This window comes from Chiroxiphia lanceolata, chromosome 19 (genome assembly GCF_009829145.1).
Source record: "Chiroxiphia lanceolata isolate bChiLan1 chromosome 19, bChiLan1.pri, whole genome shotgun sequence".
NCBI lineage: Eukaryota > Metazoa > Chordata > Aves > Passeriformes > Pipridae > Chiroxiphia > Chiroxiphia lanceolata.
Window position 1 is genome coordinate 12209910 of NC_045655.1, and position 20680 is coordinate 12230589.

At 63.2% G+C, this 20680-nt stretch overlaps 2 protein-coding genes across 12 annotated transcripts in view; one reads left to right on the forward strand and one right to left on the reverse strand.

Annotated features, from left to right (window-relative positions):
- Positions 1 to 13452, forward strand: part of RBFOX3 (RNA binding fox-1 homolog 3) — a 142004-nt gene extending 128552 nt beyond the window's left edge. For 7 of the 11 annotated variants that reach the window (XM_032706638.1, XM_032706637.1, XM_032706645.1 and 4 more), the window contains 11 exons: positions 6505 to 6756; positions 7276 to 7413; positions 7816 to 7869; positions 8358 to 8450; positions 9397 to 9457; positions 9702 to 9755; positions 10042 to 10174; positions 10745 to 10784; positions 11356 to 11417; positions 11696 to 11774; positions 12604 to 13331. In XM_032706638.1, coding sequence (XP_032562529.1) covers positions 6505 to 6756; positions 7276 to 7413; positions 7816 to 7869; positions 8358 to 8450; positions 9397 to 9457; positions 9702 to 9755; positions 10042 to 10174; positions 10745 to 10784; positions 11356 to 11417; positions 11696 to 11774; positions 12604 to 12648 — 1011 coding nt within the window. In that variant the 3' untranslated portion in view covers positions 12649 to 13331. Of the gene's footprint in view, positions 1 to 4633; positions 4874 to 6504; positions 6757 to 7275; positions 7414 to 7815; positions 7870 to 8357; positions 8451 to 9396; positions 9458 to 9701; positions 9756 to 10041; positions 10175 to 10744; positions 10785 to 11355; positions 11418 to 11695; positions 11775 to 12603; positions 13332 to 13356 lie in introns of those variants that run through there. The other 4 variants (XM_032706643.1, XM_032706644.1, XM_032706648.1 and 1 more) reach the window with 3 other exon arrangements.
- Positions 13453 to 15459: 2007 nt separating this feature from the next.
- Positions 15460 to 20084, reverse strand: ENGASE (endo-beta-N-acetylglucosaminidase). Its single transcript, XM_032707080.1, has 14 exons — positions 19978 to 20084; positions 19559 to 19635; positions 19222 to 19423; positions 18783 to 18931; positions 18536 to 18693; positions 18148 to 18296; positions 17826 to 17991; positions 17389 to 17492; positions 17045 to 17153; positions 16772 to 16944; positions 16396 to 16550; positions 16194 to 16296; positions 15988 to 16102; positions 15460 to 15879 (listed from the first exon to the last, which is right to left on the reverse strand). Exons 1-14 carry the CDS (start codon positions 20082 to 20084, stop codon positions 15475 to 15477), a joined length of 2172 nt encoding a protein of 723 aa, XP_032562971.1. The 3' UTR covers positions 15460 to 15474.
- Between the last annotated feature and the right edge of the window lie 596 nt (positions 20085 to 20680).

Below are 20680 nucleotides of genomic sequence, written 5' to 3' on the forward strand. Positions count from 1 at the left end.
TCTGTGCCGAACACCCCGGGGGCTTTGTTAGCACAACCCGGTTCAAATGTCTGATTAGTCTTTAGGAGATCGAGGGGTCAATTTTCCACAGCTCCTTCCTCTCCATTTAACTAATTTAACTGCGCGATTGTTACAAATTTCATTTTATTATAGCGCTGCTGCTCAGTCCAATTGAATTACCAAAATCTCATTTTCTCAGAAGTGCTGAATATGTAATTAGAGGAAAAATTATGCTCCTGGCTGCCTATTAGAGAGGGCTGCGTGTGAGCACTGTCCGGGCAAACACATGGGTCCATGGTGCCCCAGGTGCCCACGCTGGCCATGCAAGCAGCTGCACCACAGCCCCAGCGCAGCAGCAAAGGTGTGGCAGGGACAGGGGCCGTGAGAGGACTCTGGGGTGTGAAGGGTTCTGCAGGGTCAGGACCAGAGTCCAGCTGGGCTCCTTGAGCCCTGTGAGCTCCGGGGCCAGGTGTGGAATGGCAGTGGAGCTGGCGTGGAGCTTGCAGGAAGGCATGAGGCCAGTGGACATGGCCGTTCATCCCACTGCTTACGTTGTCTGGAGCTGCCTGGATCCAGCTGGGCTCTGGCAGCTCCACGCAAGCGTTTTAGAGCCCCCAGCCCTTACCAGCAGGAGGACACAGCAGCTGTTCCCAGGACTGCTGGAGCAGCAGACAGGTCGCCCTGGTATGCCAAGGTGTGCAGTGCCCGGGCACCGGCATCCAACACTCTGGTGCCTGTACGGCTCAGGAGGAGCAGGTAGCTCCAGTGGACGCTGCCGAGGACTCAGGTCCTCTCCAGCCCATCCCTGCACTCTGCAGCCAAGTTTGTACCTTATGTGCCACCTGTCCCAACATTTTGGTGGCCACTGGGGACCAAATGCTTCTGGGAATACCGGCCAACACTGCATAGACCAGGTGTGACTTGCTCCAGCGTGCCTGAAGGAAGAGTTGTGCCGGGAATGCCACCTGCACTGCCAGTGATGCCAGGGGCTGCTGCAGGTGAGCCCTGGCGTCGCTGACAATGCCACGAGCTGCCACGGGTGAGCCCTGACCCCACCGGAGATTCCGGGCCCTGGTCAGGAGGGAGCAGAGTGCCGTGTGTCCCAGAGCTCTGTTCCTCCCACTGCTGTGCCTGCTCCTGCCACATCTCGGACGGCAGCGCAGCCGTCGGTCCCTCCCGGTGCAGCGGCACAGGGACAGGTGAGCTGGGAGCTGTCGGCCACGCAGGCGGGGGGTGGCCAGGAACCCCCCCAAGCACCCCCGTCTCGCCTCGGTTACACAACATTATCATTTCATAATACTCTGAAATATACATGAAGTTGGCTGAATGCAGATGAAATTGCACCATTTACTTCATGAATATTTCATGCAGCTTCAGCTCCGAAGTTTCCAGCTGGCAGAGCCAGGAGCTGGGGCCGGACTGTGGTCCCCCTGCCCTGCACTGGAGGTGATGGGGACACGTGCACAGGTGTGTGCCCAGGCCAGCATCTCATCATCCCCACTCCTGCATGTCACATGGCTGCCACTGCTGCATCCTTCCTCCCCAGGCTCCTGTGGACAGAGGGGCAGCAGCGTCCAGCCCTGACTCTGTTGGTGGGGGCTCGGGGGGCCAAGGGTAGGAGCAGGGAAGGGGGAATGGAAGGTGCCTGGACAGTGTGTGGCAGCTCAGAAAAATGGTATTTCCCATGCCAGCGGGCTGGCCTGCTCCTCCCCACTCGTCCTCCTCTCACACCATCACTGCTGCCCCTCGGGTCCTGCCTGGCCTCACCAGCCCTGCTGCTCTCTGCAGCACTCCCTTCCCACCGGAGCATCCCTGGCAGATGCCATTACCAGCCTCTCACCCCTCCCTGCGCCCTGGTGATGAAGACATCCAGTGCGGCTGCTGCTGCCTCTGGTCCCCACAGCTCCTCACGCTTTCACTGCTGCTTCCCCGGGGTCCTTCCTCATTGTCCCGCCCAGCTTTCTGTGAGGTCTGGCCCCACTCTGGGGAGAAGCAACCCTCCGCCACCTCCTGCTGTCCCCACGGTGGGCAGGGCTCGTCCCTCCTGGGGCCAGGGCTGTCCCCATGGTGAGCACCCTGACCCCGCTCCACCTGGGGCCAGGGCTGTCCCCATGGTGAGCACCCTGACCCTGCTCCACCGCAGCTGGGAGCTCCACGGCCGGTGCCTGTGCAGGGCCAGGTGCTGCTTTGTATGGATGGTGCAGCATTTGGGGTAATGAAATATTCACAGGTCAGTGGTTCCGTGAGAAATGATGGGGATCAGTCAATTCCTTTTCGGGGAGTAATTTTCTTCCCCTTCACGGCCTCTGTTTCATGTTGACAGTCATTAGCATGAACGAGCTGCAGGGTCGAAGAGGGGACGTTGTGGCTGTCACGCAGATGAGCCGTGCTGGGCACGGTGATGGCTGGGGGGGCCCAGGGTGCATGGGGGGCACGTGGGGCCATGCCAGGACCTTCCTGCCTCCATTGGGGCATTTGCTGAGCCCATCTCTGCAGCCCAGCGTGCTACACTGCCCTGCTCTGGAGCAGTGGGCACAAGGGCGGATGGTCCCATTGGCCTCCCTGGCTGCTACCTGCTCAGTCTCCTGCTGGTAGGCACAGGTCCACAGGGGACCTTGGGAATTGCTCAACACCCTTCCCTGAGCACAGCAGTGACCTCAGGCTGCCTCATAATGTGGCAAGAGGATGCCCTGTCCTCCATGAGTGGGCAGAAGCCACTCCAGGTCACAGCTACGTGCTTTCTGCCTGCACTCTCTGCCCATGCTGCTTGCCCTCCCTGCCCTCCCTGCCCTGCCTGTGCTACCTGTGGGATGTGCCCACTGAGGCTCTGCAGCTTGCAGGAACACCTGGGGGTGCTCTGCAGATGCTGTGGTGGGGGAAGGACCTCGGCCCCATTTCCCCCCCTCACAGGAGGTATCTGGTTCCCAGCAGGAGGAGTGGGACAACTGCAGCAGTGGGGACCACTGTCAGGGTGGGAAGGTGTGTGGTGTGTGGTGACAGGACTGTGTCCCTTCTCCAGCTGCTCCGGGGCTCCACGTGCTGGCTTCAAGCCCAGCTGCACATGAGACGGTGGTGCTGTGACCAAGCAGGTTCAACCATGACCGGGCAGTGCCGAGCCGTGACCAGGCAGTACCATGCCATGACCAGGCAGTGTCCTGCCATGACCAGGCAGTGCCATGCCATGACTGGGTGGTGTCATGCTGTGACTGGGCAATGCTGTGCTGTGCTGCCTCTGCACCATCAACACTGCGTAGTGTGGGAAGGGCCCAGCTGCAGGCAGAGTGGGCTGGTGGGAGTTGGCATGGGCTGGAGATGGGAGTGGGGCCAGGCCAAAGCAGCAGGGTGGCCATGAGGCTTTAGAGGAAATTAGGCACGGCTGTGGTGGCTGCGGCTGTGGTGGCAGCAGGGTGCAGGTGCTGGTGTGCGGCCGATAACCCCAGGCACTCACTCGTGGCACCATCACTGTGCTGGCAGGATGCCTGTTGTGGGCAGGGTTTGGTGGCCCATCGCAGGGTGCTCGTGGCCAGCGGGTGCCCCATTGTTAGCACAGGGCTCTGCACTCGGCTGATTGCTCTGACCCATCCTCTGGGTTTGGGGGCTCTCGGTGCATTATTTTCTTAAAAAGGAGCAAATGTGGGAAACGGCGTTGTCAGCCCCAAGCTGACAGGCACAATCACCAAAGTGCGGCGTCGGCAGGAACCGGCCCCACACACTAAATGACTTGAAAGGAAATGACCTGGATTGTGCTGAGGAGGCAGAGTACAGGGGGAGAAAGCAAGTGGAGCAAACAAAAAAACTTCATTAATTAAAGAAACTCGTTAATGAGGGACATTTAATCAGCTAAAGATGATATCTACCCACTGCCTGCTGCAGCAGCCGTTGTGCAGGGCTGGTGGTGCGAGACTGAGCCATGGGCAGGGCAGGGGACACCATGGAGAGGATGCCAGGCAGCAGCCACTGGGCAGGGGACACCATACAGGGGACACTGCACAGGGGAACTTGGACTCCCCATCCCAGCCTCTCCCCTGCTGTCCCTGGGGCTGTGGTGTTTCAGCACAGGGCTGTGCCACAGTCCTGGCAGTACCTGCACAAGCAGGTGGGCAGCGGAGGTGGTGGAGTACTACTTGTGTCTCCTGTGCCATGTTAAATGCCACCGGCTTTGCTCCAGGCTTGGGCACTACACTGATCTGTCTCATTTTAAATGAGGCCAAGGACTATTAATGATCAGCATTTCTTTTATTGCAAGTGCCGAAAGCACCGTGTGGGAGCATTCCCACACCCAGGAGGAACAGGTACAATGGGAGCAAGGGATGTGTGTCAGAGCACCTGTCCCTACCACCCACAGGCCAGCACTGTGCCACGGGCTCCCCACATGGCCAGGCACACCAGGCTGGGAGCACCCAGGCTGCCTCTTCTGGGCTGCAGAGCTGGGTCCCCCAGGACCCCTGGGTGCTCAGTGCAGGGAGGAACCTCGAGAAGGGGCCACAGTAACTGCCTGGGAGGAGCAGGGGGACCCTCACTGCCCAGGGCTGCCCAGGGATGGGGCTGTTCCAGTACTGCGGGCAGTGTGGGGTGCAGAGCTGAGCAGCAGCTTTTTCCCTGTGATATCAGCAAGCACCACACAACCAAACCCACTGGCATCCCCCTCCCCGTGGAACCCTCGCCCCCAGCCCCCACCAGCCACTGAGCAGCCCTGTCCCCGGTGGGGGTGGCCGGGTGCTGGGGGCAGTGGGAGGCACTGGGAGCCCTGGATTTGCGTCTCTGCAGCACCTGCAGCCCCGGCACTGTGAGCAGCAACCGGGGGAACCTAATGGTCCCTGAATGAAATAATACCCGGGTTGACAGGCTCTGCGACAGCCCTAATTAATAACTGGTACGAACATGGCTGTCGGGACAGGCTGACGAGGGGCCAGCAGGGCCCAAGATCTGGGCAGGTCAGGACAGTCCCTGTCCCGGCACCCATCTGCATCCCCCTGCCCCCAGTCCCCACATGGTGGTGGCTGATCCTGGCTGTGGTGACAGCTAGGATGAGTGTCCCAGGCAGGAGGGATGTGGGCTGTTCCTTTCTCTGTGCATGCAGGGAAGGCAAAGGTGGGCACCGGGAATTAGGGATGCAGCAGGGAGGGTCACACTGGAGGTGTGACTGCTGCGACTGTCGGTGTCTGCCTGCTCCCTGGAGCAGGGTTAGATGCCAGGTGGCATTAGCACCTGCGGTGTGGGCAGGAGCGGTGTGGGCAAGAGCAGTTCCTGGCTGCCCGTCTTGGGGCAGCACCGGCGATGGGCTCGGCTCCTGCAGCATGGCAACCCCGGCCCGCGCTGGCAGGTGCCTCCGGCTGGCGCGTCCCGAGCAGCTGAGTCAGCACGGCCGGCGCTGCCGGCGCTGCCGATGACTTGCAGATCTGCAGCGGGGCTATTCCCGCTGGGTTTCCATGTGTCCCCGGCGCGGCTCTGCCGCCGCCCTCGCAGGCGCGACGGCCCTGTGGGCTGGGGATGGCGGCTGCCAGCACGTCCCCTCTGCAGCCCTCTGCCATCCCCCAGCAACATAAATTCGCGGCACACACAATTAAGGAGCTTGTCTCCACAGGCTGAGCCACAGATGGATTTCACGGGCGAGAGGCTGCCACGGCACGTTGTAAAGCATCTGGGGGGCTGCAGGCGCTGCCCTGTGTGGCCTCGGGGCTGCTGTGGGGGCTGTGGCCACACGCCGTGGTGGGCGGCTGTGTGCGGCACACACGTGTGTGAGCGGGGAGAGCCCACGGGGGCACGCTGGGCTGTGAAGATGGACAGTGGGTGAATGGGTGGGTGTGCAGGAGAGGTGCAGGCTGTGGGCTGCACAGCCGTGTGGGTGACATCTCCAGCCCCCCACAAACCCCCAACAGTCTTCGGCCTTTGGCGTGGGTGCAGCTTACCCAGTTTGACCGGGGCAGCCAGGCCCGCTGCGTTAGAGCAAAAGGCCTAATCAAATATTTAGCAGTTAATTGATCCCTGTATGGTGTTTGCCAAGGGACCATCAGCATTCCTCCTCCCTGCCTCGCCTCCCTGCCTGCCCAGCCCTGCTCCCCTTGACTGCCACCACTGGCACTGGGACCCTGGCAGGTGCCAGTGCTGTGCAGCCCCCCCACAGCAATGCTACCAGTCAGGCTCTGCTTTGCCTCACGTTGGGCTTCAAAATGGGGTCTACCTGGGTCTCCCTCCCCAAGGGCAAAGATGTGCCAACTTCAGGAGTTAAACTCCACAGAGGAGTGTCCATCCTCCCACCCAAGCCCCAGTGCACTAGGTAGACAGGGCCTCAGAGGGGGAGAGGATCAGGGCTCAGCTGATAGAAACGTGAGCCCAGAGCCACTGCAGCACGGAGACGGACCAGTGTTTAGGGGGGATGTGGAGTAGTGGGGTGGGGGGCCTGGGTCTGGCTGCGGGGACCAGGACTCCATCTGTGGGCAGGTGGCAGCCCAGGCACCCCAGGTACACCAGCGGCTAAGGGGGACGGTGCCACTCTCTTGGCAGGGTAACCAGGACACCACGGCTCCGCCGGACGCGATGGCTCAGCCCTACCCCCCGGCCCAGTACCCCCCACCCCCCCAGAACGGAATCCCCGCAGAGTACGCACCACCGCACCCCCACCCCACGCAGGACTACTCGGGGCAGAGCACAGTACCGGAGCACGCCATGACCCTCTACACACCAGCACAGAGCCACGCCGAGCAGCCGGGCACCGACGCCAGCACACAGTCCATAGCAGGGACACAGACGGTACCGGTAAGGCAGCGGGTCAGAGGGCACGGGGGGGCCGAGGGCATTGCCAGAGCATCTGGGAGGGTGCTGGGGCAGTGGTGCTGCCTGGCTGCAGTCCCACGGGGCACCGGGCTGGGTGCTCCCACCATCACCTCTCCTCGCAGCCCCTCCCCATCATTTCTAATCACTTGTAATCCACCTGCTTGGCTCTGGTCCACCAGATCATGGCAATTACAGGGCTGGAACTCAGCACTGGGGAAGCGCTGAGCTCAGCATTTCCCGGTGCTTCTACATGGCCCGGCAGGCAGTGTCTGCACCCCTGCCTCAAGCACCCCCCCAGCCCTGCCATCATCCCCCCGGCTCACCAGGATGCAGGGACACTCATGGGGTGCTGCCTGAGGCTTGGGGACCGCTGGTTTCAGGGTGTCCCTGGGGGCAGGCAGGGCCAAGCACAGGGCAGGGGGACATTCCCCAAGACTGGAGCCCCAGCAGGGACATGAGTCTGGCACAGACAGGGGATGATGGTGGTGGTGCCTCCCACAGCAGACAGACGAGGCGGCACAGACAGACAGCCAGCAGCTACATTCCTCAGACAACACAGACAAGCAGCAGCCTAAGAGGTTACACGTCTCCAACATCCCCTTCCGATTCCGGGACCCTGACCTGCGGCAAATGTTTGGGGTGAGTCCAGCCCCATCCAGCACCATGTCACCTGCTCCCTGCTCAATGCTGCCCTGTGTCACCATCGGGACACTGACACTGTCCCCTTCCAAGGGCCCATCCTGTGCATGGAGTGGGGAGTGACACAGAGCCCTCGTCTCCCCTCACTATCCCCTTCCTAGCCCTCATTAGGACTCAGAGCAGTGCCGGCTAATGAGATTTTGGGTGACACTCCCGAAGTCCTGGCAGAGTGGGAGCCATGGGATGGATGAGGGCTCTCCCCTGCATGGCCCTGAGAGTCCTTGGGCCTGGCCCCCAAGGCAGCCCCTGGCCCATCCCTGGCACAGAGCCCCATGCCAGCAGCCCCGGGTGTGGGGCCGGGAGCTCTACAGGCACTCACCCTTCTGCTCTCTCCACTTGCAGCAATTCGGGAAGATACTGGATGTGGAGATCATTTTCAATGAGCGGGGCTCCAAGGTGGGTGCTGCCCACAGCTGGCACCGTATGGCGAGTCCTGGGGAGGGGGTCAGCAGAGCCGGGTTACCTGGCAGCACTGTAACCTGCTCTCCTCTCCTGCCCCATGGGATCTTGGCATGGGATGCCCCATCTCGGGGTGGCTCCTGCACCAACTGGGGTGGCCCTGGCACTGGAGGGAAGGAAGGGCTTGCTCTGCCCCCCCACAGGCAGCTCATGTCCATCTGTGTCTGGATGTCTCTGTTGTATCTTCCCCATTTTCTGTGCCCCTCTCCCAGACTCTCCTCCCAGCTTGTGGGCGATGCTGGGGCCTCAGCCGGGACCCCCAGCCCCTGCGGGGACCCCAGCCCGGGCTCTCCATCTCTGCACTGTGGCAGCCTCACCTCTGTGCCAGCTCTCCTGATTCACCCCCTCTCTCTCTCTGTCCCCGCACCCTCTCTCTGTCTCTCTCTCTCTGTCTCCTTCTTTCTCCTTTTCTCCTCTGCTCACAGGGTTTTGGGTTTGTAACTTTTGAAACTAGCACAGATGCCGACCGGGCACGAGAGAAGCTGAATGGCACCATCGTAGAGGGCCGGAAGATTGAGGTGCTCAGATAAGTGTGCTAGTGCCGTGCCATGCCTGCGTGTGCGTGTCCCCTGCCCGGGCTGCGGGATGCTTGAGGGCAGCTCTGGGTCCTGGGTGCCCCCGGGGAGCCGTGCCCAGCCTTTGCATGTGTCCCTGAATGTGGCACAGGAGCATGTGTGCCGGCTGCCAGGAAGTTCATCGCTTGGCGCAAGGAGCGTCCGGCCCAAAGGAACCTCCCATGTGCAGGGAGAGCCGGGATTTCAGCTGGGGCTTTGTTCTGCCTGGTACAGATGGGTCTGGCAGAGACCCCCACCTGCAGCCCTGTGCCTCCTGTGTAGCTGCCCCATGCTCTGCAGGGAGCTTTAGGGCTCTGCCCCATGTACCGTTCCCACCTGTCCTGTGCCAGGAGGGAGGATCCACTCAGGGCTCTGCACCCGCAGTGCCGGAGGTTACCTGTCCCTGGAGGCTTTGATTTCTCCAGGCCTGGCACAGGCATCAGGCTCTGCCCATTCATCGGCAGCTCCTCACTGATGGCCGGCAAGCAGTGGGAAGCAGGGTGGCACATGGCAGAGGGAATGGGACAAAACGTCCCAGCAGTGCCGAGGGCAGGGAAGGAGCCTAGCAGGGCACAGCAGCGCCCCATGGATGGGGAAAACATGGTCCAACAAAGCCAGGCCTGAGCATGGCACTGCAGCACTCGGGGCATCAGCCGCCAGCCTGACCCACACTCGTTGCTGAAGCCAGGAGGCCTGGCCTGGCTGGGGGTACGAGCAGGTCTGCGTGTGGTGGGGCGGCTGCGGGCAGAGACTTGCCTGGTGACGGCTCCGCTGCAGCCGGCGTCCTTCGCTCCGGCACCTGCAGCAGCAGCAGCGAGATGCACCGAGCACAGCCGAGCGGGCCCTCTGGACCACGGCCTCACCAGCCCCACGGCCCGCAGGCACTGAGCCCCTGTCCCTCTCTCTGCAGGTGAACAATGCCACAGCCCGTGTCATGACCAACAAGAAGGTGGCCAACCCTTACACCAACGGTAAGGGCCAGTGTCCAGAGAGCAGGGACTGCAGTGGGCAGGGGCATCCCCTGGGCACGCTCACTGCCTGGCTGCCGTGGAGCTCTGACTGTGAACATCCTCCGCTGTGAAGAGCAGCCACCCCTGCCCAGTGCAGGCATACAACCCCTCCATGCCCTCCTCCTGCCCAGGGATGGGGCTGTGGCCCCTCAGGAGTGTGCCACGGGAGCAGTGCCCTGTCCTCACTGGCTCTCTCTGCCCACAGGCTGGAAGCTGAACCCAGTGGTGGGAGCAGTCTATGGCCCCGAATTCTACGCAGGTAATAACCGGGTTGCAGCCATCCCTACCCCAGGTGCCCCCCAAACATCAGCTCTGCATTCTGTCCGACCTTGCCACTGCTCAGCACAACAAGCAGCCCCCGGTCCCTCTCCCTGTCCTGGACCCCTACTTGGACAGCTCCCCCCATCCCATCCCCTTGCCCAGCATCCCCACGGGGCCATGTCCCTGACAGGCCGGGGGTACAGAGGTGGGCTCTGTCACAGATGCCCCACTGCAGCTGTGCAGACCTGCTGTGGAAAGCCCATGTGTGTCCCCTCCTCCCACAGTAACGGGATTCCCATACCCCACCACGGGGACAGCCGTGGCCTACCGAGGGGCACACCTACGGGGACGGGGACGCGCCGTCTACAACACCTTCCGAGCTGCGCCGCCGCCGCCGCCCATCCCCACCTACGGCACGTGAGTATCCACGGCCACGGCGGGGCCCTGCTGGGGCAGGGGGCATGTGCTGGCACTGCTCCGGGTCTGCAGCAGCGTCACCAGGCTCTGACACATCAGGAACGGGCTGCAGCTCCCACAGCACTTGTTTGGCCATGGACTCTCTGCAACCCCCAGGCTGCTGCCCTCAGGGTGACCCACGCACTCACCAGCCTCCTGTGCCCCAAGGCACGGGATGTTATTCCAGCCAGGATGGTTGGTTTAATGGAGACTCTCTCCTGGCACATGCGGCTGTGCTGGCATTGGGCACGGACATGGACATGGCCATCTGCAGCTCCTCAGCTGCTCCCAGCAGCTATCATGCTCCAGACTCCTCCATCCCTGTAGCACCCCTGGCCCTGGGCCATGCCGTCCACCTGTCCCTAGGTCCCTGCTCAGAGTGCCAGCCTGGACATGCCCTCAAGGGCCTGCACAACCACTCCTCACCCCTCAGCTGCGCTGTTGAGGCAGCTCCCCTCGTTCACCACCCTCATTCTGCTCCCCTCGTCTGGGGACACTGGCCCGGCTCTGACGCCTCCACCTCATTTCCAGGGTCGTCTACCAGGACGGGTTCTACGGAGCTGAGATCTATGTAAGTGACACTGTGCCCGGGGCTGGGCCATGACGGGGACCCCATGCCAGGGCAGGGAGCAGGCAGCACTGGGCATCTCCATGGTGGGCTCTGCCCCTTCCACCCTCTTTTCCTGGGAGGCAGAGTATGAACAGAGTATGGCTCCTCTGGAGCGATCTGGGTGGCACTGCCTGGGGTCCTGTACCCTGTCTTGTGCCCACCAGCCCCCTTGCGGGGCCAGCACCACGTGGGTTTTACGGTCTCAGTGCCTTACACCCACGTTTAACCTCTGTGTCTGAGGAGCCAGCAGCGATATTTCAGGCAGGCGCTGAAGGATTTATCTAACATGGCACCTCATTAAAGCAAGTGGGGAGGTGACATTCTCTCCTCTGGAAATTTAATTTTTTAAGGTTAATGTTTGTGAAAGCCCTTGGGGAATGGTAATGAGGCTGCTGCGTGCCCAGTGGCACCAGCACTGGCTCCCCACAGGCCTCACCACTGTAATGTGCAATGCCATGGGGCACCCAGTTGCCCTCACCCTGGTCCCCCCCGCCGTGGGTGCTGCCCCCTGACCAGTCTCTCCTCCCTGCAGGGGGGCTATGCTGCCTACAGGTACGCCCAGCCTGCGGCAGCAGCGGCAGCATACAGTGACAGGTAAGCACCGCGGGGGGGGAGCCCCGTGTCACCCCCTGCACTGCCGGCTCTGACCCCCCCAGCTCTTGTGCACCACAGGATGGGCAGGGTCAGGCATGGGGAAGGGTGTCCTGCAAACTGGGACCCCTGCGCTTCCCTCAGAGCTGGGACTGGAAAGGGCTGGCACCACTGGAGGGAGATTCCGGGGGGCTCCCAGGCACAGCTGGGCAGGAGGGCTCCAAGGGGAGACAGGACCCCCCACTCTTGTCACTAACACCCACCACTGTGTTTGCTCCTAGTTATGGCAGAGTGTACGCAGCAGCAGACCCCTACCACCACACCATCGGCCCCGCCGCCACGTACAGCATCGGCACCATGGTAAGAGCAGCCCCTCGGCCTTCCTCTGCTTCCGGGGGGCTGCAGCCAGCCCGGGGAGGGGGCCAGCACGGCAGCCGGCCAGCCTGCAGGGCATGGGGCACCCCGCACACGGGGACTGTGGGAGGGGAGCGGGGACAGCGCAGCCCCTGCCTGGCTCTGTCTGCAGGAGAGAAGACCCCCTACCCTACACCTCTGCTCCGTGTACCCCTCACACCCTGCGTAGTCCTGCCCATGCACTCTGCTTCCCGGGAGCTTGGCTACACCCCATGCCAGCTGCCTGCTCAATATCCCAGGGCCCTGCCTGGAGTCTGGGATCCCCTCTCTCATCCCAGTGCAGGGCATTGTCCCCAGGCCCCCACGCAGAGCCACACACAGGGAGCACTGCAGCCCCCCATGCGCCGTGGCTCTTGGCTAGCTCTGACAGCATCAAAGATGAAAAATCTCACTCATTGGTGGGACCTCAAAGCCAACCCACCTTTCTCTGGCATTTTTTACTCCCTTGGCACCCCCAGCCCCAGGCAGCCACTAGTGAGGGGCCATGGGCACTCCATCCTGGGGGTTTCCAACCCCGTGCCACAGCAGGGATGGGGACAGGCTCCTCGGTGGGCACATCATGGCGGTGCCATGGCTGGGGCACATGGCACCCTCTGGCCCCAGGGCAGTACCCATGGCTGCCACAGAGCCTGGGCAGCACTGGGCACCCTGGCCTTGCCCAATCCTTATCAGTTGAAAGGAAAAAAAAAAAGAAGAAAAAAGGAAAAAAGGGAAGATCTGGGCTTTGCCTCTCTCCAAATACTGATTGGCTTTTTTTTCATCTTTGATGTTGCAGGCTAGTCTATACCGAGGAGGGTACAGCCGCTTCACTCCCTACTAGCAAGACAGACCCAGCCCCCCCACCACTGCCCCTGATGCTCACTAGCACCAAACCAAACCAGGCAGACAGAGCCGAGGCCGAGCCTGCGGAGGACCCGCGGGCGCTGCCTGGGTGGCCGGGGCTGGCGCCGGGCTCTGCGGGGCCGCGGCACCCACACCTGTAGGGTTACCTCAGCCGCTCCGTCCCGCCGCCACGCACCAATCCTGCTCCGTCCGCCCGCCCCGGGGACTGCGGGGAACGGGCCCAGCCCTCGGCCCCAGTGGCACCCCGTTTCCAGAGCTGGGGTGCAGGGTCCCCCCACAGGCACTGCCCTGGCTGGGGTGCAGAGGGCTCGTTCCCCTGTGAGGCAGGAGGGGATGCTCAGCCCGCCGGGGTGCTCGGCCCACAGGGATGCTTGACCCGAGGTGCTGGGGCATGGGGCGATGGCAGCTCCCAAGCAACCCCTCTGCCCCCATAGGAGAGAGAGGAGCTGACGGGGGCTGCTGCCAGCTCTGGAGACAGATGGGGTTGGGGAAGGTGCAGGACCCCAAGGCACCCCCGGGCAATAGCACTTCTCTGGGCTGACCGTGCTGCTCTGCAGAGCTGAGTGCATGAGGCTGGGCTGGCTGTATGGGCTCGGGGGGCCAGGTTGGTGCCTGTGTCCCCCCTGGCCAGTGGTTCGGCCAGGCTGCTCCAGCGAAAGACCTGCCTCTCTTGTTTCTGTTGTAGTGAACCCACGGCTGTTTCCTTCTGGGACCAGGAAGGGCAAAAAAATACACACACACACACACAAAAAAAAAAAAACCCAAACAAAAAAATTAAAAGCAAAGCAACAAAAAAAGAAAAACAAAGCCAAGTGGAAGCAGCCAAGTGAGTCCCAAACTGTCCACAAGCACCGAGCGAGCAAGTCCCGGAGGAGCCGTGGCGAGCACCGGCGGCCGGACGCGCCGGAGGGACCCACTGCGCCCCGGCCCACAGCCCGGCAGGGAGGGAGCCGGCATGGGGGTCCGTGGGGGTCCACGGGGCCCTCACCTGCCCAGGCGCAGGGCCTGGGCACCACGTCTTCCTTTCCCCGGTGTGGCAGCGCTGGGGGTGCCGGCAGAGCGTTGCACCCCTGCCTGGCTCGGGGGACCGGGTGACAGGGTGGGGACCCAGCTTCGTGCTGCCCGAGACCCGGCGCTGCCGGCCATCAGCGTGTCAAGTGTGCGAGGCCTCGGCTCCAGTGTGGAACTGGGGCGGCGGCGTGGCCGCGGTGCTGAGGCGTTGCAGGGGACAAGCCTCTGCCTTTTAAAGGGAATTTTTGTTAAGAGGAGCTTGCAACTCGCTTGCGACCCCTTCCCCTCCCTCCATCCCTGACACCCTGTGCTCCCACCCTGCCCGGAGCAGCCCTGACCGACGCCGGGCCAGGGACTGCCCTGCTCCTGCTCCTGCTCCCGCCTGCTCTGCAGCGTGGGTCATGCTCACAGCCACCCTGCCCAAGGCAGCGGGACCCCCCAGCCCTGGGCGCGGGGTCTCAGCCGCTGCATCACCCGTGGGGACCTGCCCGAGCCCCGGGGTTGGGCTGCAGCCGCTGGCACACTGGCTCCGGTGGCTGATGGCACAGGGTGCTGTGGAGCCCACCCTGGGGTGCAGCCCCGTCCCATGGGCGGCCTCGCACTCAGCCCCTTGCCCCCCACCCACGTGGCTCTGCCACTCCTCAAACCTCACTTTATAGTCTGCAGACGCCCCTGACGCCCCAGCGATGAGCTCCCCCTTTTCTATTCCCGGTGTACATAGCCCCGGCCCCCGCCCGCCCCCGTGTACAAAGCTCCGTCCATCGCTGTACTGGCTTCTCCCTTACAGCACCCCTGCGCCGCCCCGGCGTGCGGGCTGGCGCCGGCCCATCCTGTATGCTTAAAGGTGTGACCATTCTAATAAACAGTATTATTATTATTATTATTATTATTATTATTATTACAAGGATTATTATTATTATTATTATTGAAATTATTAATAAAGATTTCTTTCTTCAACCAGGGCAACTCAGGTTTTGACTGGGGTGCTGGTGCGGGGGCGTGAGGCTGCGGCTGCCACAGCAGGTCCAGTCGTGTTGAGCAGGGGGCTGCAGCCTGTGGGTGAGGGGGGGACCCACGGAGCCCTTGGCCTCACCATGACGAGGGAGCAGGGTGCGGCACAGGGAGCCCTTCCTTGGCTGGGCTTAGCCCTTCATTCTTCAAACCATCAAGTAATTCGTTCCCCAGCATGTTCCCACCTCACCGCTGGCACCATCCCTGACCGGAGCCCGCATTGTTTGGGGACAGGGCCAGCACACAGAGGGTGTGTGGCTGAGTACCCCACTGCGGGCGCGCTCGCCTGCTTCTGCCTGCTAATTGCTTGCTCACCAGACTGTGAGAAAATAATTGCTGCTATAAATTTTCTCTCCTCCTCAGAAGATGCTCAGGGGAGGCAGCACAGGCTGATGGCACTGGGCTGGGTCCACAGTGATGGGCACAGTGGCCACCCATGCTGGCAGCTCCCCACTAGACTGGGCCCTGAGGGGAGAGGGTATGGGGCTTGGGGTTCTTGGGACAAGTAGCCCCATCCTGTGGACACACAGCTTGCAGGCAGTGAGGGCTGCAGGAGCTGGGGGGCGGGTCACACATCTAGGGGGGTCCCTTCCAGCCCATCACAGGGCCCTGGTCAGTGCCCAGCAGGCCCCCACGGTGAGGGCTGAGCACAACCACAGATCAGGAGAAGAGGGACCCACCTATCCAGGGTGATGAAATGCAGCCTCCACCATTGGTGTCCCCCACCCACAGCCCACCCACCGCATGGAGGAAACACAACACGGGCTGCACCACGGTTGCTTTAATGCCCATCTGAGCTGGTGCCACTGCCTGGTGAGGAATAGACCAGCACGAGGCGGCCCCAGCGGTCGGGGTCCACGGGCAGCTCGTCCCGCAGCACCGGTTCCACCAGCAGCTCCAGCCGGCAGGACTGCCCGGACGTCGGCCGCGGCACCAGCAGCCCCACGGCACGGAACAGGCAGCCCTGTGCCAGCCCCAGCAGCTGCGGTGCCGTCTGGCCCCGGCGGCACCGGGCACCCTGGCTCAGGACACGGAAGCATCCGGCACGGCCAGGCGGGAAGGACCAGCGCAGGGTGAGGCTGAGCGAGACCTCCTCGGGCTCAGGGCCCTCCTGCCACCAAAGCTGCGAGGCTGTCACACTGTGCACCTGTGGCGGGGAAGCCGCCACGCTGGCCGCATCCAGCACCTGTGAGGGAACCACAGGGCTGTCAGGGAGCAGCAGGCACCCTCCCACCTTCCCAGAACAGGGGTGGCATCAGGCAGGTGGCTCCAGCTGACAGCGACAGGCACTCACCCGGACCTCCCCGAGGAGGCAGGTGAAGGATGTCTCCTGTGGGCTGGGCTGCTGGCGGGACACAATCACAGAGAGGTCTCGCAGGCTGCAGTCCTGCAGCTCCAGCTCATAGCACCTGAGAGGGAAGGGGCAGAGCGGGAATTGTACCAGGGAGCCACGGTGTCTCATGCCTGCCTGTGGGGACAGGATGCAGGCAGGGCACTCACCGGCTGGTCCAGCCATGGGAGCCACGGTGGCAGGCAGCAAGCAGCTTGGCAAGTCCAGGCGGTGGAGCCGGGAGGAACCGGGGGTGATACCGACCATTGGGCTCTGCAAGAGGGAGCCAGGTCAGGGGGCAGGGGACTGAGCTGGTCCCGCGCCACACTGCGGGTGCTCACTGCAGAGAGCATGGCGAGACGGGGTCCTCACCAGGCAGGGAGGTGGGGTTGCCCTCAAGGCAGGTCCCTGAATCCCAGGTGGTGACCTCCAGTGCCACCACAAAGTCATCGGACTGTGGTCCCTCCAGCTTGTAGAGCAGGGTCAAGAAGAGCTTGGGGGGTGCCGGCATCTGCAAAGAGAAGAGGCTGATGACCCCAAATCCACCCAGAGAGAGAGAGACAGAGACAGAGACAGAGAGAGAAACAAAGATATATTGGGTTAGGTGTGCTGGGCAGTGTGGGCAGAGCCCCAGCTCACTTGCCACGAGGCCCTGGGGCCACATAGCTTGGGCCATGCTGGCTGTGCTGTGCCAACATGGTGCCAGCCTGGTGCTGAGGAGGGGGCAAAGGGCTATGCCCCAACTCACCGGACAGCCATGCGCTCCTCGCCGGGGGGAATGGTCCCCTGCAGCCTCAGGGAGCTGCCCCCACACCAGGCGTCCTGCAGGCAGCAGCTGGTGCTCAGCCTGCCCTGGTGTTCTGGGTACAGGGGCTGGATCTCCTGCATGCTCAGGTCATACCAGGGCCCAGACTCTTCGTCCTGCAGCACAGGGAGAGCTTGGCTGAGGGAGCCAAGAGCGGGGACCCCCTGCCCATCCCAACCCAGTCCAGCCAGACCAGAGCTGTCACCCTGCACCCACCTTCCCATCCAGGAACCTGCTGGTGCCCATGCCCAGGTTGAAGGAGGTGGCGAGGGGCAGCGTGCAGATGCTGTGTGTGGGCAAGTACTCAGACAGCAAGCCCCAGAACCTGGAGGCAAAGGTGGGTGTCAGGGCAGAGCTCCCTGCTATAGCTGCTGCCCTGTATGGTCTAGAACATTGTGTCAGCTGTGGCAGAGTGGGACCAGCTGGCTCCTGGCCAGCAGCCCGTGTGCCAGCCACAGTGCCCTGGCAGCCATGGTGTCCCAGCAGCCCTGTTCCTGCCCCCCCACAGTCCTCCTGGCCCAGCCCCGTTCCTCCACAACCTCCTGCCGAGCTGCTCTCACCTATTCTCGTTCTGCAGGAAGTTTTCCTCCCCCAGGTGCTCGTAGACCCAGCCGGGAGCGAAGATGGCTGCGGAGAGGCTGTGCTGGCGGATCAGGCGCAGGGACTGCAGAGATGAGTGGTGAGCAGCACAGGCCAGACCACGTAGTCACTTTGTCACCTGTCTTGTCCCTGCTCCCTCCCAGGTCCCACTGGCCCCGTGGTGGGGCAGAACACTGTGGGAATGTGCTGTGGCATCTCCCTCTCCAGGGATGGCAGCTTGGAGAACCCCCAGCTCCCTCTCCATGCATGTCCAGGAGCTCTGGGATCCCCCACTCCTTACCAGTTCATCCCCAGGTAAGCAGCCCAACAGGGCATGGCACAGCCATTGGCGGGAGCTCAGAGCCCTGCACCAGGGGAGGTCCAAGGTCCCATTCTGGCCCAGCCCTGTCATACCCACCTTGTCAGTGTCGAAGCCACCACCGATTACATCCCCACGGGCAAAGACATCAACACCAACATAAACGTCGGCCTGGCGTGGCCCGGCCAGCCTGAGTGTGTGCTCCAGCTGCTTCTCCTTCCAGTTGTAGTTGGTGAACAGCCCATCACAGGCATCGAAGAACACCCTGGGGATGAAGGTCAGGGTGGCAGGGTAGTTGCTGTGGCTGTCCTCACAGACACCCCCCCCACCGAGGGCTGCACAGGTCATGCCCTGACTACTCCTGCACAGGGTTTGGGGTGGGCTCATGCCCCCCACCCAGGGCCAATTTTGCCGACCTCACCTATTGTCCTCATTCAGCTCATTCTGCCACCTCAGCGTGCCATCCTGCAGGACACTGTCGTACCAGATCACCAGCCCCCCTGGCACAGCACTGTGCACCCGTGTCGTCAGGTCCCGCAGGAAGGGGGGCAGGTTCCCCACTGCTGCTGCCTGGCAGGAGAGAGCAGGGAGAGGTGGGTGAAGGGTGTGGGATGGGGGGCTCCCTTATGGGTGAAGTACAAAGGCAGGGAGGTGGGCAGGGGAGGCAGGGAGGTGGGCAGGGGAGGCAGGGAGGTGGGCAGAGGGAAGGCAGGGAGGTGAGCAGGGGGAAGGCAGGGAGGTGAGCAGGGGGAAGGCAGGGAGGTGAGCAGAGGGAAGGCAGGGAGGTGAGCAGGGCCACCATGACTTACGCTCAGCGTGTTCTCGATGTTGACCAGCCAGCCATCGAAGCGGTAGTGCTGGGCGATGCGGGCCAGCTGCTCGGCCACGGCGCCGAACGCCTCCTCCCCGCCAGCCAGGAACGCCTCACACATCTTCTCCCCGTCCGTCCACTCCGTGATGAACGTGCCTGGGGTGACGGCAAGGGCAGCATCAGCCACACGCCCCAGTGAACCCACTGCACGCCTGGGGTTGCCCCAGGCTCAGCCCTGCCCTCACCCAGCACGGGGACGCCGTTCCGGTGCGCTGCGTTGGTCCAGACCACGGGCGGGATGGTGACAGTGTGGTGACTGAAGTAGACAAAGATGTCGATGTAGCGCCAATGGTAGAAGACGTAGGGGTTGCGTGTGGCTGAGCCCTGGATAAACCTGCAGAGAGAAAAGAGGGTTGGGCAGTGTAGGAAGGACGCTGGCAGATGCTGCAGGGCTGGGTAGGAGCCTGACTCACACCTGAGAGCTGTGCACAGCTGTGGCACTGACCTAGTCCTGCACATCCCAGCCCGAGCAAGGTTGCTGAGCACTGGCACCAAAAGCCAAATGCCCCATCCCTGCCCACCTGTGGCTGAGCCAGCAGGAAACACATCATCCAGAAACAGAAGCGGTTTGGTGGTTGAGCCATCAAGCCCCGCTACTGCATCTCCCCTCCACCCAGCACATACCTGTCCTCCAGGTACCCGCCACGCATGTCGTGGCACACCAGCGTCCGGGGCCTCCTGCTGTGGAGTGGGGGCTGGCGCTTGGCCAGCGGCACGGCCGAGATGTTGAAGTCGTCGTTGCTGTTGGGCTGCCAGGCCAGCAGCTCTTCCAGGCCAGACAAGAAGAAGCTGATGGGCTCTGTCGTCTTTGTGTCGAAGTACCTCGCTGGGGGCGGTGGGGAGACGGGACAGGGTCAGCAGAGAGCACTGCCTGAGCAGCTCGCCACCGGCACCGGCACCAGACTGTCCTCATCCCGGCAGGGCCCCAGCGGTGCAGCGGGCCCCTCTCACGGTGCCTCACCTGGCAGGGGCTGCGGGCGGTCATTGATGGTGTCGTGCAGGACGGTGGTTCCCCGGGTCTCCGCCGCCGGCTGGAAGCTGCCCCGGGATGGGGGTGAGTGCCGGGCCGGAACAGCACCGCGGTCAGCACCCTCCGGGGCCCCGCGAGCCCGGGCACCGGTCCTCATCCCGGTCCCGATCTCTATCCCGGTCCCAATCCCCATTCTGGTCCTGGTCCTGAACCCCATTCCGCTCCTAGTCCCGGTCCCCACCCCGGCTCCGATTCCCATCCCGGTCCCGATCCCCATCCCGGTGCCCATCCTAGTCCTGGTCCCGATTCCCATCCTGGTCCCCGTCCCGGCCCCGGTCTGGGTCCCGGTCTTGATCACAGCACCGACCCCGGTCCCGGTCCCGATCGCGGCCCCGGCCCCCGCCATCCACCTCCGCCGCCGCCGCCCGGCCCGCTCCGCCTCCGCCGGCTCCTCTGCCCCGGAGTCGGTTCCCGTCCTCTTCCCACGCCGCCCGGGCCCCTCTGGCGCCTCCGCCATGGCGCTGCTGCCGCCGCCGCTGCCGCACTGACGGCGGCGCCGCCGCCACCGGGCCCGGTTTTCCCGGGGGCGCGGCCCCGGAGCTCCGCCCCCGCCGGCCCCGCACCGCCCCCGGCACCCCCGCGAGTCACGGGGCGGGACGTGTCCTGGGATGCACCGCGAGTCCTGGAATAGGGACGTGTCTCCCGCGATGGGACATGTATGCTGGGATAGGACGTGTGTCCTGGGATGGGATACATGTCCTGGGATGGAACCACATGTCTGTGGGTGGACTTTTTGTTCTGGGATGGGACATGCGACCTGGGATGGCACAAGTGTGCTGGGATGAGAGGCCATGTGTCCCAGGATGGGGATGTGTCTCGCAGGATGAGACATCTGTACTGGGACCGGGCTGTGTGTCCTGAGATAGAACATGTGTCCCAGGATAGGAGCTGTGTGCTGGGATGCAACCTATGTCCCATAGCAGACCCTGCTATGCAGACTGGGATGGAGATGGTAGCTGGTCCTGAGGGGCTGGTGCTGCCAGGAGGCTTTAGCCCTGCCATGGGACTGGGCTGGGGCCCTGCTGCCCACACCACACAGGCACAGCACTGGAT

What these genes read in the sequence shown, in the direction of transcription:
- ENGASE (XM_032707080.1), bottom strand. Translation starts at nt 20,084, where the DNA reads ATGGCGGAGGCGCCAGAGGGGCCCGGGCGGCGTGGGAAGAGGACGGGA. An exon ending in GTGGCTTCGACACTGACAAG is followed by an intron (nt 17,493 to 17,825) that starts GTGGGTATGACA and finishes TCATCTCTGCAG; the next exon opens with TCCCTGCGCCTGATCCGCCA. An exon ending in CAACCCCACCTCCCTGCCTG is followed by an intron (nt 16,297 to 16,395) that starts GTGAGGACCCCG and finishes TCCCTCTTGCAG; the next exon opens with AGCCCAATGGTCGGTATCAC.